At 40.7% G+C, this 18,518-nt stretch overlaps 1 protein-coding gene across 1 annotated transcript in view; it reads right to left on the minus strand.

Annotated features, from left to right (window-relative positions):
• Nucleotides 1–312: 312 nt before the first annotated feature.
• Nucleotides 313–18,518, minus strand: part of SEMA3C (semaphorin 3C) — a 171,530-nt gene continuing 153,324 nt past the window's right edge. The window contains exons 14-18 of the mRNA XM_063134220.1: nt 14,801–14,842; nt 12,500–12,657; nt 8,390–8,457; nt 4,672–4,802; nt 313–1,498 (exon numbers count right to left, since the gene is read on the minus strand). Coding sequence (XP_062990290.1) covers nt 1,085–1,498; nt 4,672–4,802; nt 8,390–8,457; nt 12,500–12,657; nt 14,801–14,842 — 813 coding nt within the window. The 3' untranslated portion in view covers nt 313–1,084. The remainder of the gene's footprint in view (nt 1,499–4,671; nt 4,803–8,389; nt 8,458–12,499; nt 12,658–14,800; nt 14,843–18,518) is intronic.

Consider the following 18,518-nt stretch of genomic DNA (forward strand, 5'->3'; position numbering starts at 1 on the left):
GCAATGCAATGGATGTGTTATAGACAACTTTATACTTTTTGATAAAAATTCAGACCCATTATAGTGGGCCCTAGGCTATTTCGGGAGGTATTATTTCAATACATGTTTTTACGTTTTACGCTTTCATTTTTGTTGTGGTCTGATTTACAGAGCAAAATACAGCCAAAGTTAAGCACTTTTGAAATCGCACTGGTTTCAGTGGAAAGGTTAAGTGCATGCTTAAATCCTTCTCAACTGAAATCAGTGAGACATAAAAGTGCTAAACTTTGGCAAGACCATGCCCTTATTTTCCTCCTTCAGTGTCCTTTCCCATGCAAAAATGATTACAATAAAGGGCAGAGGAACATCTTCAGCTATTTAGCAGGTAGCATCTTTAGCCCAATTGATTTTCTCCTGGTTTTCCTTTTTACACTCAGATCTTACTATTTCAAAAAAGGTTGGGAGCGATGATTCTATGCAACTAACCTCACTGAGAACTAACTACATATCCAGGAAAGTGTGCGTAGGATTGCAGCCATAATCATTACTTCCTTTGTTAATGTGTCATTAATACTAATATGGGAAATGACCTTTAATTGCTTGCTTGAACTGTTACTTTTTCAATGTAATGTACTGTAAAGAGAGACAACCATATATCTCAACATGGATAGAAGATATGTCTGTAGAATCTACCACCCCAGTTTACACTTACTCTTAACTCAAAGTCTTTCTTCTCCTTCCTACCTTGCATATTTCTAGGTTGGAAGGTCAGTGCATCCATTTCAGTTTTCCTTGTCCGGAAAAGAAAATGGACGTCTAAACATCACGCAGGAATCTGGGTTAAGGCAAATAATCTGGTTCACATTGTTAAAAGTAAGGATCTGTCTGGTGTCAGTGGGCACTTCACAAATGAAATCTCTTTGGATTTGGTGTTTTCTTTTTCCTCTTAAAACTTAGATAAGGTTGCATCTTTTTTTCTTTTACCAGGCTTACTTTACTAATGTTTTTCTATGCTCTCAGCAGAAAAAAAATCCCTTGAAGGAGGATACCACCAAAAGAAAAAAAAGTAAAAAAAAAAAAAAGTTTGATGCTCCATAGCAAAACTTTATGATCCAGGCAGCTGATTTCTTCGGTTCCTACTTTTCCTGCTGTTGATGAGGGCCTTTAACTTGCCATAATCCCCTCTCATCTTCTGGGAATCTTCAGCCTGCTGCCCAAGCTGCCTTGTGTCTTTGCAGTATTGATTAATCATCTGCAGTTCTGAATGGCTGAAAGATCCAGCCAAGTCCTTTGGATGAAACTGCAAAGCCTGGAGTGAGCTGGCCCAGGTCCACGGGGACCACTTTTCAGTCATGAAGGCCACCGTGTCCGAATCTAACACCTTGAAGTTAACCTTTGCTATTGTTTGCTTGAAGCTGTTTTCCGTCGCAATGCAGTGATAAAGTCCCCGGTCCGCTTCCTGAACGGAGCGAATCAAGAGCCCTTGTTCAGTTGCTATGATTCTTTCGTTAAGTTTGACCTAGAAGCAACACAAAGCAACGGTGAATATGGCAAAATTACTTGTGAATTTGGTTTTTAATCAGAAATGCATTCTAAGCCAGGTGTTTTAATTCTACCAGGTGTTCTACAAACACCTGTCTTAGAATGTAGAAGGAAGTTTAACAGCCTTGCGAGAAACGTTAAAATATTATCAAACAATATTTTTTTGCTTCATTCTTACATCCATCATTGTACTTTGGGACACATTGGCCCCGTTCAGAAGTCACCTTAAACCACGGCGTTAACCATGGAGATTAAGCCAGAAAGCTGGGTTGTGTTCAGAAGACATTTTAAACCAAGGCTTTAACCACGGTGACTAAGGCAAAAAGCCTTATTCACTGTGGTTAAAGCCGTGGTTTAAGGTGTCTTCTGAATGGGTCCAATGTTTTTGTGTGTGGACATACGTCTGTGCTTGGAATAGGAAAGTGGCACCGGGGCTGCGGGGTGGGGATGAGAGCAAAGGGCTCATGTCTCCCTCAGCCAGGAAAATCATGCAAGTTGAACCCACAATCCCACTGATAAGCTACCCCATTGCTACATTACTAGTGAAGGGGGGCAGGCCTAAAACAGCAAGCTACATTTTCTAGGAGACCTGGAAATTCTGCTCTATGGGATAAGCCAGGGATGCAGAACCTCAGGAAAACCTGCCCCAGCTGTGCTCCCCACCTGTCTTGGTTCAACAACCCTGAGGTAAGCAACAAAAATGGAGGATTGATGCTACCCCAAAATGCATCTCACTTTCTTGCTTTACACCTTTACTCAGTTGTTTACCTACTCTACTTACATAATTTCCCTACTTTTCTGCTATCAGGGGAAAAGGTAACTATGAAAAGAAAATTCAGCTTTCAGTTCTTTCAGTGTAGTGAGTTACCCTGAAACCAGTGCACCTCACTCCTTTTCTTGACTTTTTTCACCTACTTACTCATTTTACTTGCTATGTTTTAATTGGCAGAGAGAAATTTAACTAAAACATCTGATGTGTAGACTTAAAAGTGTGACATGGCCTTAATACGGTGTGATTTCTTAGTCAGTACTATCAACAGCCAGTATCAGCTTTTCATCTTCAAGTCCCAGAGTATTCTTCAGTGGGCAAAGGAACAACCAATTAAGTAAACCAATGTCTTTGATTCCCTTTCCCCCTTTCAATGTGTGGATGTAGTGCTTTCTGATATGGTCGCTAGTATTAGAAAGAAGAGCATTTTCCCCCTGCAGAGAATCTGCCTGAGATTTGTAAATAGAAATAATTACCCCTTTTTTTCACGTAAAAAAAATGGCTGGACTCTTATACACAATTGGACTACATATTAGAGAGCTGAAACCCGAGAACTTTGGAGGGGACAGGAATGGAAAAAGTGATTACACCACACTCAGGAAAATTCTTGTTGCTGTGAGTATTTTTAGTTCAGACTAATTCCTTGCTACAAAAGCTTCCCATATCATCTTCTCTCTCTCCTCCTCAGACACCTCTCCTCTATTGCACTCCCAAATGTTATGTGTGTTGTTTCTTTCTCAAACTGAAGCACAGGAGATATTGCTCTCTTGCAATCTTCATGCCGAGTACAGGGGATGTGATACAGCCGAAGTTAATAAGTTCCAAATCCTCAATGATTTCAATGGAATAATGTTAAGCTGAGGTCCTCCTCTGAATGCCTCCTCTGAGGGAGGTGTGGAGGATTGCAACAAGAGATAGGGTCTTCTCAATGTTGGCCCCTGATTGTGGAATGCACTGTCCAGTGAGGTCCAACTGGTGCCAACCCTATCATATTTTTGGCATGAGGTTGTTAAGACTTTCCTCTACACCCAGGTGTTTGATGACATGTGATCGGGCTTCTTAATTTCATTGTTTTATGGGTCTTGGCATTTTACATTTCTTTTAACTGTTTTAAATTGTTAAACTTTTATTTTATTTTTAACTCCTACTATAAGATACCCTGAGCCTTTTTGTAGAAAGCATCAAATAAATTTAATTAATTAATTAATTAATTAATATGCTTAAAACACTTCTCCAGGACTTAAAAGTGCTTATCTTGCTCAGAATTGTTATTGTCAGAGGGATAGGTGGGTAACAAATAATTTTATTTTTGTTGTTGTTGTTGTTGTTGTTGTCAGGAGAATATGTCCTGCACCCTGAAAGTGCTATCCATGTAAGCAAATGCTTTAAAGAGACAGCCCTTTTAATCAGAATAATGAATGAACTAAAGGTGAGAGCTGCAAATTACAAAACGTGAAAAGAATTAGCAGTCCAACATCCATCAAAAGACGTTGTATATGAACAGAACTGTCCTAGGAAAGGCTGAAAAGCTTTGACCCTCTAAAGAAGATTTGGTAATTCCAGAGAAATTTCTAGACTAAGTAAAGCAAAGCTGCACCCTTGTACATGGACTGATTCACACATTCAGTAGAACATACCCTTCATACAAACAGTGGTTGTGTGCATTTGTGCAGCTTTCCTCGTTTTTCTGATGGAAAGGGATTGCGCAGATTGTGTGAGATTATGGTCCATCTGATGTTGTAGAGCAGGAAGGAGCATCTTGTGTGTCACTCACCCCTGCTGCAGAGCATGCAAGCATTCATGCTTTCTATATGTACATACGGCTTATTCTGGTGTGTGGATCTATGTTCACTCATTTGGAAGAACGATTGTACCTGGTTCCACACTAAGTCATTAATGCAGATTACAGCCTGCACTTTATTGTATTTTTCATGCTGCATTGTTCAGGGTGTATGGGAATTTCATTTTGGTTCATTTTTAACGTAAATTAGCCCCGTTTGCACTTCCAAATGCAAACATGAATGTCAGCGCTTTTAGGGGGGAAGTTCAGATTTTACTGAACTTATGTTTGTGTATGAAAAATGCACCCTTGTGCGTTTTGAAAAATGTGCATTTTTAAAGCATTTCCACACTTAATCTAGGAGGGAAAGAACACAATTTCAATTTTTTTTAAAAAAATAATAATAATTAAACAAATTTTCCCATTCAAAATACGCACGTTTCCTGCTCTCAGATGAATGCAGGAGCAAAGCAACCCACGCTTCAAAGCTGAGTTCAGAGACTGAGAACATCACTTGTTTGTCCATCCTTTTAAACTGCCCTGTCGTGTTTAAACACCCCCCCTCCCCGATTGACTGCATCTTCTGACTGAGACGACTCACCTCTTTCCTTCTGTCTTTATCTTTCTGTAAGAGCCATTTAACAGAGGCCTGTGGAGATTTCGGTGTACACTCAAGGAAGGTGGTGTTATTCTTGACTCCATACTGAATAACCTCTGCTGCATTCCGGTAACCTAGGATGTGAAAGAGGTCAGATAAGATTGATACTTCCACTCCTCCTGACTAGGAAGCACGTTATAGAACAAACAAGTAGATGATCACACCTGAAATCAGGATGATCTCAGGCTGGTAATATTAAAGGTCAAGCAAGGTAGGACAAATAGCTTAAAACTGGAAACATTTGAAGAACGTATAGCTTTTGTCTATGGCTCCTTCTTCCCCTCATGCAGAAGAAGTCACTCTTTCTTCTATGATTTGCTCTAACCATTTATTTGTAATATTAATTGAGCACATTTCTATCCTAATTTTCACCCCAACCAGCTCAACCAGGGTTGTGGACAAGGTTCTTCTTTCCCCTGCCGTTGCATTGTATCCGCACAACTAGCTTGGGAGGTAGGTTTGGTTGAGAATGAGTGACTGACCCACAGTCAGTCAGTAAGCTTGAGCAAACCAGGATCATCTGAAATGATGAATTGAAAACCTATGTCAAATTATGGTCTGGTTTGCTTTAAGCATGATTATCTCTCATACAATTCTTCTGCTGCACCATAGTTAAAGCAAACTATAGAGAGAGGAGGTGAAGGATGTGGTGTGTGCCTATGACACATTGTTAGTCTATAATCATGGTTAGGAAGGACCATGGGCTCATCTACACCAAGCAGGATATTCCACAATGAAAGTGGTATGAAAGTGGTTGTTGTTGTTGTTATTTATTACATTTATATACCGCCCCATAGTCGAAGCTCTCTGGGCAGTTTACAAAAGGCAGGAGCCACATTACTGCTTTATAGTGGTACTGAAGTGCACTGACAACTGCTGGGGCCCATGATGCATCTACACAAAGCAGGATGTAACATTATGAAAGCAGTATGATAGTGGTATATGGTATGTTTCAATGGGCCCCAACAGTTGTCAGTGCTCTTCAATACCGCTAATAAAGCTGTAGTGTGGCTCCTGCCTTTTATATACCACTTTCATACCACTTTCATAGAATCATAGAATAGCAGAGTTGGAAGGGGCCTACAAGGCCATCGAGTCCAACCCCCTGCTCAATGCAGGAATCCACCCTAAAGCATCCCTGACAGATGGTTGTCCAGCTGCCTCTTGAATGCCTCTAGTGTGGGAGAGCCCACAACCTCCCTAGGTAGCTGATTCCATTGTCGCACTGCTCTAACAGTCAGGAAGTTTTTCCTGATGTCCAGCCGGAATCTGGCTTCCTTTAACTTGAGCCCGTTATTCCGTGTCCTGCACTCTGGGAGGATCGAGAAGAGATCCTGGCCCTCCTCTGTGTGACAACCTTTTAAGTTTTTGAAGAGTGCTATCATGTCTCCCCTCAATCTTCTCTTCTCCAGGCTAAACATGCCCAGTTCTTTCAGTCTCTCTTCATAGGGCTTTGTTTCTAGACCTCTGATCATCCTGGTTGCCCTCTTCTGAACACGCTCCAGCTTGTCTGCGTCCTTCTTGAATTGTGGAGCCCAGAACTGGACGCAATACTCTAGATGAGGCCTAACCAGGGCCGAATAGAGAGGAACCAGTACCTCACGTGATTTGGAAGCTATACTTCTATTAATGCAGCCCAAAATAGCATTTGCCTTTCTTGCAACCATATCGCACTGCAAGAAAGGCAAATGCTATTTTCATAGTGGAATATCCTGCTTGGTGTAGATGAGCCCCATATGTCTGTACAGGCCTATAACATTTGTAGTGGTGCAACACCATTAGATATAACTATCACCTTTGTTTACAAGCAGATGGTTTGATGAAGACCATTTCCTTGTCATGTTATTAAGTGTGTAACCTTGTTTTGCAGGAATATTAACAATAAGACTATTGATGAAAAAGGATAACAGATCTCACATATTACGGAATTTATAGTAACAATCACATGAGAAAACACACATTGCATTTAAGGCTACAATTCTCTGCACAAATATTTGGTATAAGAAGCACAGCATCTTTAATTACCTGTACCCTTCCGCCATATTTTTGGGAGCACCAAATTATAGATGTCTGAATGTTTTGGATGGTGGTTTTTTTTAAGGGTTGCTCTAAAAGGGAGATGATTGCAGCAAAAAGCATCCCCCTTCTGGTGATTCTTCACCCATGCCTTGGAAAGGGGGCAAAAACATTCACTAGTGCATATGAGAGGAATTTGACATGCACAGGAAGTGAGGAAGTACTGGTCTAGTTGCTTTAACACCATGGCCGGCACCATGGAGGACACCCCCCCCCCAGAGTGAGGGCAATGGGAAGGCAAGTGCCCTTGTTTGCCCAAATCAGATTGGCTACATGGTGTTGTGCTATCATTATACATACAACAGCATCCCTGATTGGCTATGGCCACTCTAATCATTTTAGGAAAAACTCTAAAACGAATGCCACTGAAGGAACAGACATAAGTAGGGTCTGGAAAGGCACCAGAACAGGTTGAGGGGGGCGAGATGACATTTTGCCCTGAACGTGTTCATAACCAAACATTTGGCACAAATGTAGAAAATAAATGCATCCCCTCCCCCTCAACACACACAAATAAAGATTTTGGAAGCTGACAGCAATTTTGCAATCAATTATCTCTGTGAATAGAATATTTGCAAAAACGTGTCGTGTCTGGCATTCTATTTTTAGAAATTATATTGATTAAAGTCAAAACGCCTTAAATACTGGAATCACATACGGAGTATGCTTCACAATTGAAAGAAAATTGCGAGGAGAACCCTCTCAGTAGAAGTGACGGACGGTTTTCGTTTTTGTATCGTTCCGTTCATTTTTGCACTGTTCTCTTGCTTTAAATGGCTGTATAGCTTTGATTCTGAACAGTGCTCACACCAGGATTTTGGAGGACAGTCAGACAAGGAACTCCATATGGAGGCCACTTTAGCTGCAAATGATGGTGCATGGAAACTGAGAATCATGCAACTATTATGTCCCTGAAAAATGCCTAACCATACCACCTTCTAGAGCAACCTTTCCCAATTTGGTGCCCCTTCAGGTGTTTTAGATTAAAACTTCCAGAATTCCTGACCATTGGCCATGTTGTCTGGGCTAATGGAAATTGCGGCCCAAAAGCACCTGGAAGCCATCAGGTTGAATAAAGGTGCTCTAAAGCCAGCCCTGATCCTAAGCCCAGGCCATAGTGTGCTGTAGAGCCAAACTTCTCCTAAAGCCACAGTGCCCAGTGTTTAGAATTGTCTAGAATTGAAGGGACCTTCCTTTGAGACTACATGACAAACATTTCAGATGACCCCTGTAGTCCAATGCACTCAAGGCAAGAAAATAACAATAGTCATATGCCAAGCGGCTGACCTCGGATGCATCTTCGTTTGTGATATTGCATTGCCATCCCGAGCCACTACTCTAGACAAGGCTTGTCTTGCAATTATTAGGCCATTCAATTTTATTTTATTTATTTTTTTAAAAAAATTTCTTTTAAGTTCCAAACTGAATCCTCCCAAACAAACATAGCACACAAAAAGTTAAGAAAGAATGTTAAAAATGTCGGGGCGCTCTACTGTTTTTCTCAGGAAACCACATGGATGGTTTGATTCACTTAGAAGAATGACCACATGTTTTTATAGCCCGACCATCTTTCAGTTCAAAGTACCTTTTAGGTTAAATCCTCGGCATTGAGTCATAGGGTTTCCATGCCTCACGTCTTGTCTACGACTCCTCCTAAGAAATTCAGGGGAAGAGGAGAGATGCAATTGCAAAAAATTACTTAAAAATAACCAGAGTATGGTTTTTTAAACAGCTGCTTAGCAACTGAAACAACATGAGCCCTATTCAGGCGTGTGCCTTCTAAACTGGGTAGAGGGATGTAAGCCCTGCCCGCGGTGTCCTTCTGTGACTGGCTTCCATCTGTAAGTGTGTTCAGGATGCCTGTCGCCAGGAAATCCATTTCCTTTTCTGGCTTGATGGAGTTTCACAGTGTGCCCAACTCGGATTGTATTTGTGGTCCAAGCAGTGGGCTTTTCCCAAAATCCAGGAACTTTTTGTGGATTTTTAAATTTGTGCAAATTGCAGCTGCAGTTTGCGCAAATCTTTATGTGTGCTTTTTTTTTTTTTTTTTTTAAAGGGGAAATCCTCAAACTGACATGACTCAATACATTTGGGTGTAGCAGGAAATGGACTGAAGTCTGGGGGGCTGAATCAAGGCCCCCCCAATCCCAAATGGATCCCTCTGACATCCCTGGTTGAATACGCTTAAAGAGTTCTGATAATCACGAACACTGCCTTATCAGGATTTCTGTTAATGGGAACATTGTAAGCACAATCAGCAGAATACAATTACAGATCCCTCTTCAGACCTTCGCGCTCAATATGTAAAGCTCTTTGTGGATGCTTGGTAAATGCACACCCACATCCCCACACCCATTTTAGACGTACAGGTGAGCAGGCCCATGCCTGAATAGGGGTTAAGGTCAATCAAGTTCCCCTAATTGATACTCTGTTTTCTACATTACATACAGATTCATATAGTGTGATGTTTTACTCATCTTTCATTATTGTAGTCTTTTATGTACATTGTATAGTGATTGCTGCATGTGAGACAATGTCCTATAACACATGGGTGATCAATCCCATTTTATTACTTTATATTATTTTATATGGAAGTGAATTGCAACATCTACTAGCCTATACAGTTTCAAATGCCATAGTGCTCCCTCTCTGTGATCCTAAGAAAATTGTCAAAAATGTAGTTATGGTTAGAACTGTTGATCGCTAGGAGAATTTTCAGTGTTGTTACAAAACTATAATTTGTGCTGTTGCTGCTGGGTAGGCAGATGAACACATAATAGTTAAAGGACCACAGGGACCTATATGAACCTGCCCACACCTTAAAGTCAACCACGGACACACAGCTCACATTCCCTATGGTAAGATCTATTAGACTTCTACTGTTACTTTCTACTGTTAGTTTTTCCCTACCCTGTGCCTGCTTACCCTTCCCTGTACCTGTTTGCATTCTCTTCCCCTCCTTATTGTTTTACTATGATTTTATTAGATTGTAAGCCTATGCGGCAGGGTCTTGCTATTTACTGTTTTACTCTGTACAGCACCATGTACATTGATGGTGCTATATAAATAAATAATAATAATAATAATAATAATAATAATAATAATAATAGATTGGCAGACACAAGAGATAAGGGCTTTTCTGTGGTGGCCCCATTCTGGTGGAATACCCTACCACAGGATGTGTGTGGCTGCCTCCTTGGCTATTTTTAAATGGTCCTTAAAGACTTTGATGTTATAGTCTGCTGCCCATTTTGATTTTAGATTTTTTTCCACTGTTGCTATTATTTTAAGTGTTTTATGCCTCTACCTTGTAAGCAGCCAAGAAGAGGCTTTGCTGGTATAAAAATATACTATCCCATAAAAATAAATAAATTAATTAATTAGCTGAAACTCTTTGACTCTTATATTTTGTTTCCTCCGTTATCTTAAAAGCAAATTTTTGCAGAAGAACACTTTCAACATGCTACCACTTTGATCTTTAATATGACTGTCAAAGATTTACCGGGATGCTTGATCTTCTCAAGACAGATCGTAGGCACCAGAAGTGACACGTTACTATGAATTCTAGTATCACTTGTTTAGTAAATGAAGTAGCCATTTTAAAGGAGTCTATAAGCCCAGTAAAGAACTGATAAGTAGAAACATTTTGTTAAAGAAGATGTGTTGTGGCTGTATTTTGAAAACAAGGACATGTTCAGATACCTCAAGGTCCTTATTTGGGAACAAAATTTAGTAGGAATCCAAAGGGCAATGAAATAACAAGGCTGAGTAAAGTCAGCCTGTAGAAAAGAGTTACTACTACCGTCTAGACTTTGAGATTTGACTTGGCTCCTGTTACGGATGTTTTCTCAATCATAATCTGTTTTTTATAGATAAAAGGAACAACTTATTTCCCAAACATATGAAAACCAGACTTCATTTCACATGCATTTATTTCCCACAACACTATTAAAGGACAGGATTATATATGGGCCCTTGATCTGATCCTGCATGGCTCTTCTTATGTTCTTAATTCACCTGCATTTCTAAATGTTTAGTTGGGTTCAGTTCCCACCTGTGCAACACTTGGTAATTGGATCGACATTCTGAAACTTGCAATTGCTAGATATCCCATGTAGTAGGAAAGTGTTGTCTTATTACAGAACACCAGAGCACCTCAGAACCACAGGGAATTATGGTAACTATAGTAATGCAGGAAACTGTGGTAATACCATGCCTTAGCTTCATAAAACATCTCAGAATAAACAATACTGCTCTGTATTAAGCCATTCTGTACTGATCTGGCATCACAGACACTTCTAAATACTGGCACAGAAAAGAATTTAGCCTTCCTGAATGTAGTCAGTTATGTCAATCATAATTCCCAAAACTAGGAATTGATGGCACAAGTCCTACTTTTGCTCATTTCAGACTAGGCAGTAATAAAGAAATAGTCTTGGCTCAGTAATAAGTGCACACATTTTGCATACCATATGATGCAGCCCACTAACTACATGTGACCGCCTGCCAGAGGCTTGTGAAATCTGGCTGTCCTGTTGGGGTTTTGCTGCTTGTGGCTACAAATTCTACTCTGTGAATGTGTGTGTGAAGTACCTGGAAGGCCACAATACATGGCCTGGGGCTATATTTGTGGGTAAGACGTTTTGCATGCTACTGCAGAAAGGTCTAGGTCCAACTGTTAGAATTTCCGGTTGGAAGATGTCAAGTATCATGAAGAAGAAGGATCTCAGTATCTTAGGAGCTGGTTCCAGATAGTAAAGCTGGACAGAATTAAGCTGGGATATTGGGCTGCTTTGGTGAAACTCATCTATATGGAACTCTTTCAACACAAGGAGACAAGAGAACTGTTTATGCTGTTTGCTCCAAAAAAGTATCAGGATGATCCAGCATTTCCTAATCTGGTTTCCCCCAGCCAGCCATAAGAGCTGGGAGTTGTAGTCCACCGCATCTGGAGGGCACCAGGGAAAGTTGGCATGATCTGTTAGCATACAGCTGGTAGCGAGAGGACATACTTTAGACCAGTCTTCTTCAACCTGATGCTCTTCAGATGTTCTGAATTTCAACTCCCATCTGCTTCAGCCTGCATAGCCAATGGTCAGGAATCCTGGGAGTTATACCCAAAACATCTGGGGAGCATTAGGTTGGGGAAGGCTGCATTAGGCTTTGAAAAAGACTTTTTGTTCCTGCGTTACCATCTTCATATTGGGAATCCCTAAACTAAGCCGAATTAGGAAGAAAGCAAAGGCACCCTAAATGGCTCCCCTTTAGCATAAATTGTTCTTCTTAGTTAGACCTTACAAATGGATAATGGCATTGAAAATAGATGTTCTAAATCTCTAGATATTCCATTAATTTTGCGCCAAATAAAATAATCACAACAGTTATAACAACTTCCAGGAAAAAAGAAAGAGAATATTACTGCCAGTAAACCATGTTCTTAATTATTAGCTAATGAACAGGTTTCTTTTAGCTGGCAACTATCCAAAGAGAAAAATCCACTAAACTAATTGTATTATTAATAAGCAAGCGCTTTTGATGGCTAGGCACTGTGCAGAAAAATGGGTATTTTAGAGTTTAAAAGTTACCAGTGGAAGACATCCTCTTCTAATATCACATGACATGTGCAGGAACTGAATTACACCTTGGCTTGGATTACTTTTTGCAAATCTCATCAGACGATGTAATATTTATTCACCTTTTCCCTGTGGGGTAGAATCTGGAGCAGGAATTGCCGTCCCAAGCACAGTAGGGGTCTCTGGCAAGACAGCAGTCCGCACAGGCCGTCCCGTAGATATGACAGCGGTGCAAGGAAACCTGGGTCACGCCTTCATCTGAGCTGACGTACAACTGTTGCTGTTTAACGGAACATGGAGAGATTTATTTCAGGTGCTGAGATTAGAGGAAGAACTTGAGCCAGGATGCAACTCATAAAGCACTAAGTCCCCCAATTCTCTCGGAATTAACCATGAAACCAAGAGGTGCACTCCCCCGATGGGTGGAAGGCCAAAATAAACAGAGAGATCTTTCAGGTTAATATGCCTATAATATTATACCTTCCTGTTGGAAAACACTTAGGAGGAATGTTAGCACTTTTTAAACACTGAGGTTCATTGTTCCACTTTGTCAGGAGAAGGACTAAATTCAACACAGAGAACTGATATGTCATGGCCCCCTCTGTATTTTAATTTCCCTCTCCCCAACTAGAAATTTTAATGTGAGGCATTATGCTGTGTTGAGTCTTTGGCTGCTACAGTACTTTTTGTAGGTCTAATGTGACACAAGTAAGGACAGACTGATTGGTCTATTACCAGTCCACACCACTTCACATTTATTTGAGCATTCTAGCCTTTCGGCACAAACATTTGCATTTAAATTATATGCCTTTCCCCCTGAAAATATGTATTTCTGTACACATTTCCTGTAAAAATATACATTTTGTACACATTTTCCCCCCTAAAATATGCATTCTTTTGTTCATTTGCCATTATAATATGCCTTTTTGAGTCATGAACTGCATTGCAAAATTTGGAGAAGTGCACAATCCAAAAGGTATCACCATCCCAATCCACAGATTAATCCGTGAAGTGCAAATTAGATAGGTTCACTTCAAAATGTGGATTAAACAAACCTTTGCGGTTCAACATCCCTAGACTAAAGGACCACATCCCTTTATATACAAAGGGAAAAGGGGCACTTCACATCATGTATGAAGAGTGTGCACTGTTATGTCTGAATTCAATGTGCAGTGGATTGCACACACGTGCCTCCTTCAAACAAACACACCATGAGGATAATTCAGCTAGGTCTGTGCCCCGCCATGGTCCCGAACCCCAAATCCGAGTCAGGACTACATTAGGCAGCTTCACAAAGGGCCTTTTCCGCCCACCGTTGTTTGCAACAGCAAATCTATGACAGGCAAGAGCCACCATCTTCCTTAAAGATGGAGGCTCTCCTAGAGGATAGTCAGACGGGTCAGGTAAGCCCCTGGGACAGGCGGGGGCAGTGGCTTGCAGGGTTCAGGGGGCAAGCAGGAGAGGAGAGGAGGGGCAAGCAAGAGGGGAAGGGACCCCCAGTCGGCTGGGTGGCCATTAAACCACAATAGCTGGCCTGCTTCAGATTTGGATCTGAATCAGTTCCGAGGCACCCCAAGTCAAACCGGGGCCAATTTGGAAGCTAGCTTTAATCACTTTTAGAAACTATTAATTAATGTCAGTCACTGAGAATTAAGTATATGTTCTCTCACACAGAAATCAAGAGGGCTGGGTTGTGCCCCATATGTACATGTCCTGTGTTCTCTCTTAATACATATAATGTGGCAGTGGTACACAGCAAATGGATGGATTTGTTTGGACAGTGCTTATCTCTTTCAAAGCCATGTTTAGTTACAGAGCTCATTGCTTGCCCTAGGGCAAGTCTCTCTCTCTCTCTCTTTCTCTCTCTCTCTCTCTTTCTCATGCTAACCTATTTCAAAGGTTGGTTGTGAGGCAAATATACCTTAGGAAGGGGATAGCAACAAAGCCATTACAAAATAGGTTGGATCCAGACAAAAATAGTTGAACTATTTCCCACTGAAATAAAACATGCAGTATTGGACTGGGAGTCGGGAGATCTGGGTTCTAGTCCCCGCTCAGCCATGGAAGCTCACTGGGTGACTTTGGGCCAGTCACAGACTCTCAGCCCAACCTACCTCACAGGGTTGTTGTTGTGAGGATAAAATAGAAAGGAGGAGGATTTTGTTTGCCACCTTGGGTTCCTTGGAGGAAAAAAGGTGGGATATAAATGCAATAAATAAATAATTAAGTCTGGATCCAACACAATACCTACAAGTTATACATTTCTTCAGATCGCATTTAAGTTGATATTAAACCTATCATGTTGTAATAGGGTGCAATCCTATGCATGGATTGCGCTGCGCTGGCTGGGGATTGCTGAGCATTGTAGGACTTTTTTCTATTTAAATGAGCATAGGATTGCAAATATTCTTCCTCTTCTTTACCTTTTTAGATGAAATGGCCATTGTAGTTATAGGAGCATTATTCTGAAAGACAAAAATAAATGTTAGTTCCAAATCCCAACCTTCTATTTTGGTTAGCCATAATCATAACATTTTCCAGTTCATAAAACGACAGTCTATTCTTCTAGAAATACGTTTTCCCCTCAGAGCTCCACAATTTTCCCCTCATCATTCTCTGTGAAAATGTTTGACATGGCTAAAATTCTGAACTATGGACATGACTTGACAGCCTTAAGCCCCTCAGCACAAACACTTACAAGCGCTTCACAATTCTAGATGAACAGCCCTTAAAAAGACACCTCAGGACTGAAGATAGTTAGCTTATGCCTTCAAACCATCGCTTTCTGTTTGTGACAAATCCTTGTATTTATGCTTTGGAGATGATAGCATGCAGCTTTGTATGTCACAGCTCATATTTAATTAGCACATAAGCAGGGTGAAGGAAATATCTAGTATTTCCCGCACACAATACCTCACAGTCCACACCGTTTTGTGGCATGGCTTTAGATTATCAATGCAAAACGTCAGCGTTAAAAATGAAGTGTTTGGCCCACTTGACGTTTTGTTTGCATTCGGCGTACTCAAAGGACACACAAAGTTAGCTGGTGTGTTGCTCTCTCTTTTGCTTCTTTGGTCTTCTGTTGAATACCAAAAAGGAAGAAAGGGACCCTAAAGTGTTAATAGGCTTGCTTTGTCATATTAGAGTGACAGTATGCACCCTGTTTCAAAAACACACAACATGATAATGGAAAGGCATATAACTCATTATTTTCAGGCCCACGGATTAACTGGAATAATCACATGAGAAAAATGATGTTATGGCAGGTCAGGCTGAACTGTCTCCAGTTAGAAGATATGAGGTGTGAGAACCAATGTAATGTAATGGTTAGATGGCTGAATTGGGACTTGGAAGAGCTGGGTTCTACTCTCCACTTGGCCATAAAGCCCACTGGGAAACTTTGGGCCAGTCACTGACTCTCAGCTTAATTTACCTCACAGGGTTGTTGCAAGGATAAAATGAAAGCCACCTTGGACTCTTTGAAAAAAGGTGGAGGAATAATAATAATAATAATAATAATAATAATAATAATAATAATAATAAGCTAGAGCCCAATGTCTGGACCACCTAGGATCCCTGCTTAGAGTAGGTAAATCTGCAAAGAATTCTGGATGATATGGATCAGGGAATGATCCTCCAAGAAACTTCTGATGTTCTTCAGCAAAATGGCATCCTTGGGATCACTTCATAAAGATTACTTATGCCTTAATATATATTCTTGCTTTGTTAATGTATGACATAGAGTTTCGTTCAATAATCCTAAAAAAGGGTAGCCCTTAGAAGGCTGAAATCAGCCTATATCTGGAGGAGGAAGACACTTATTTCAGTGGGAAACATTGAAGAAGCTGTTGTAAGGATATCACCACATATCACAAGTAGCAAATGTGGCATCCTGGCTCATGGAGCACCTCCCTGATGTGGAAAAACTATAATGTTTGAGGCTCTTTAGTTTGGAAAAAAGGCAAGTAAGGAGGGTTGTGGTAGGAGACACAGATGACAGAGGTTTATAACATTTTGCAAGTTGCAGAGAGAGCGAATAGAAATCGATTTTTCTCCCAGTCTCACAACCCTAGAAACCAATGAAGCTGAAGGTGGGAGATTTAAAACAGACTGTCACATTGTACATAATTAATTTATGGAATTTGCTGCCATGAGCTATGATGACACCTTATGTAACAAGTGCAACCTCAGAGTTGTGAATTCACATGAGCATAATTTCTAAAGTTACTCTGATGTTACAGGGCTTATACTGGTAGATTGCCTCCATTATCAGTTTTTTTTTAAATGAAAGTCAGTCAATGGTACATCCTCTGAACCAATCTTTATTGTGACGTGAAAAGTCACAGGAAGTTGATGAGCTCAGTGGCTCTGAGTATGTGCATAGCTCCGTTCTCCAAAAAGGAATGATGTCCTGTCCATCCCACACAGACAGCAGAGGAAAACAAATGGAGTACTGTGATGCCATCTGTCCAACTAAGAGAAGCTGGTGACTCTCTCTCTCTCTCTCTCTCTCTCTCTCTCTCTCTCTCTCTCTCTCTCTCTCTGGCAAACTTAGATAATCACCTTTTTAGGGATGGACAAACTTGTCTTCACTTACTATAATGTTTGAGGGTTTTTTTTCAGACACATATGCATTCTGCCCTGTTACAACAGTTGTGGTATTGGGCAGTATAAAAATGTAATAAATAAATAAATAAATATTTTTAAAAATATGTATGCATTTTCATTCACAGTTTTATATGCATTTAGCCCGAATGTACTGATTTTTGCATATAATCTTTCCTAAGCCACACATTTGTATACAACATTTTCATTACAGGAGTGCATCACAAATTTCAGGGATGTGCAAGACCCAAAGGATAATTTTGTTCTCATCTGTTAGATCAGTTCATATTAAAATGGTTACCAAATTAATTTCTCTCCTGTCCCTACAGCTTCTGTAGACAGGAATGCTTCCTCAGACTCTTATATACATCTCATGTTGCTGAACATCGGTTAAACCTGGCTCCTTCATTTTTTCCAGCCACATCTCTAGCAGTCCCCCTTTCATTGCTTGGAATTCTGATGGGGGAAGAAGGCTCTTATTCATTTATACGAATCACGAACTCTTTCTCTGAAAGTGGATGCTTAAATGGGAGCGTGGATTCCAAAACAGCACCAACCAAACAGAAGAAGGAAGTGTCAGCAGGCTTTGGGGAATCCCAAAGTGTGCAGAAGGACAAACCAACAAAATACATAGGGAGAAAAAAAAATATCTAAAGGGGGACCCAAAAAGAGCCCAAAGAAAAGATGGGATGCTGTTGGGTAAGGATGTGAAACTGAGTGGAGGACAGGGTATGAAATGGAATATTGTAGAAAGGGATTGCATGGACAGATGAAGTCCTAAACAAGAGCACCCTACACTGCAACATTTAGTTGCAGATTCCGCTTGTTGACCAGAATTGGTTCAACATTGGTTCCAATGACTCAAGAGAGGCTTACTGGCTTACTATTACCTACCTTATACTGTCTCAGGAAGAAAAATGACCAGGCCCCTTTCACTGCCTTAGCCCATTCTCACACCGACAGCTATCTTTGTAAAGAATCTGTTCATCATTTTCTAGGACATCAGTTGTTCTTACAAATTTGGCTGCTGCTAGATCAACCACAGGCATATCAGCTAAGATCCTGGCTAAATGTTACAGTCACCACATGAAAAAATATAGCCAGTCTGATCTAAGAATGCTGAAATCCACCCTAGAGGCAGAGAAGAGAAATCTGGATCTCATGTATCCTTTCGTTTTCCTTAAGAGTTTAGAAGGGGAGGAGCAGAGACAATTAGCGGCTAAGGAGAGAGACGATAAGATAAGGATAGATAAACAACAGATGAAGAAAGGCAGCCAAAGGTGTTAAAATTCCCCTCTGGCTCATCTCTTGGAGAGCTTTCAGAAAGCTTAACAGAAATGTGAATGAAAATTTCCAAGCTTTGGTCTGGAAACAGACTTCAGGGGAAAAGCCCACCAACAAAGAAGGTCTACAAAATTCTTTCCCAGCTTGGACTAAATCCAAAGCAGAGAAGAATTCCCAGTCCCTCCCCACTCATCTCTACCACCTTTCCCCATCCCCAAGAGCTCTGCTCACTCCCCAAACACTTTCCTCTTC

This window comes from Elgaria multicarinata, chromosome 9, assembly GCF_023053635.1.
Source record: "Elgaria multicarinata webbii isolate HBS135686 ecotype San Diego chromosome 9, rElgMul1.1.pri, whole genome shotgun sequence".
NCBI lineage: Eukaryota > Metazoa > Chordata > Lepidosauria > Squamata > Anguidae > Elgaria > Elgaria multicarinata.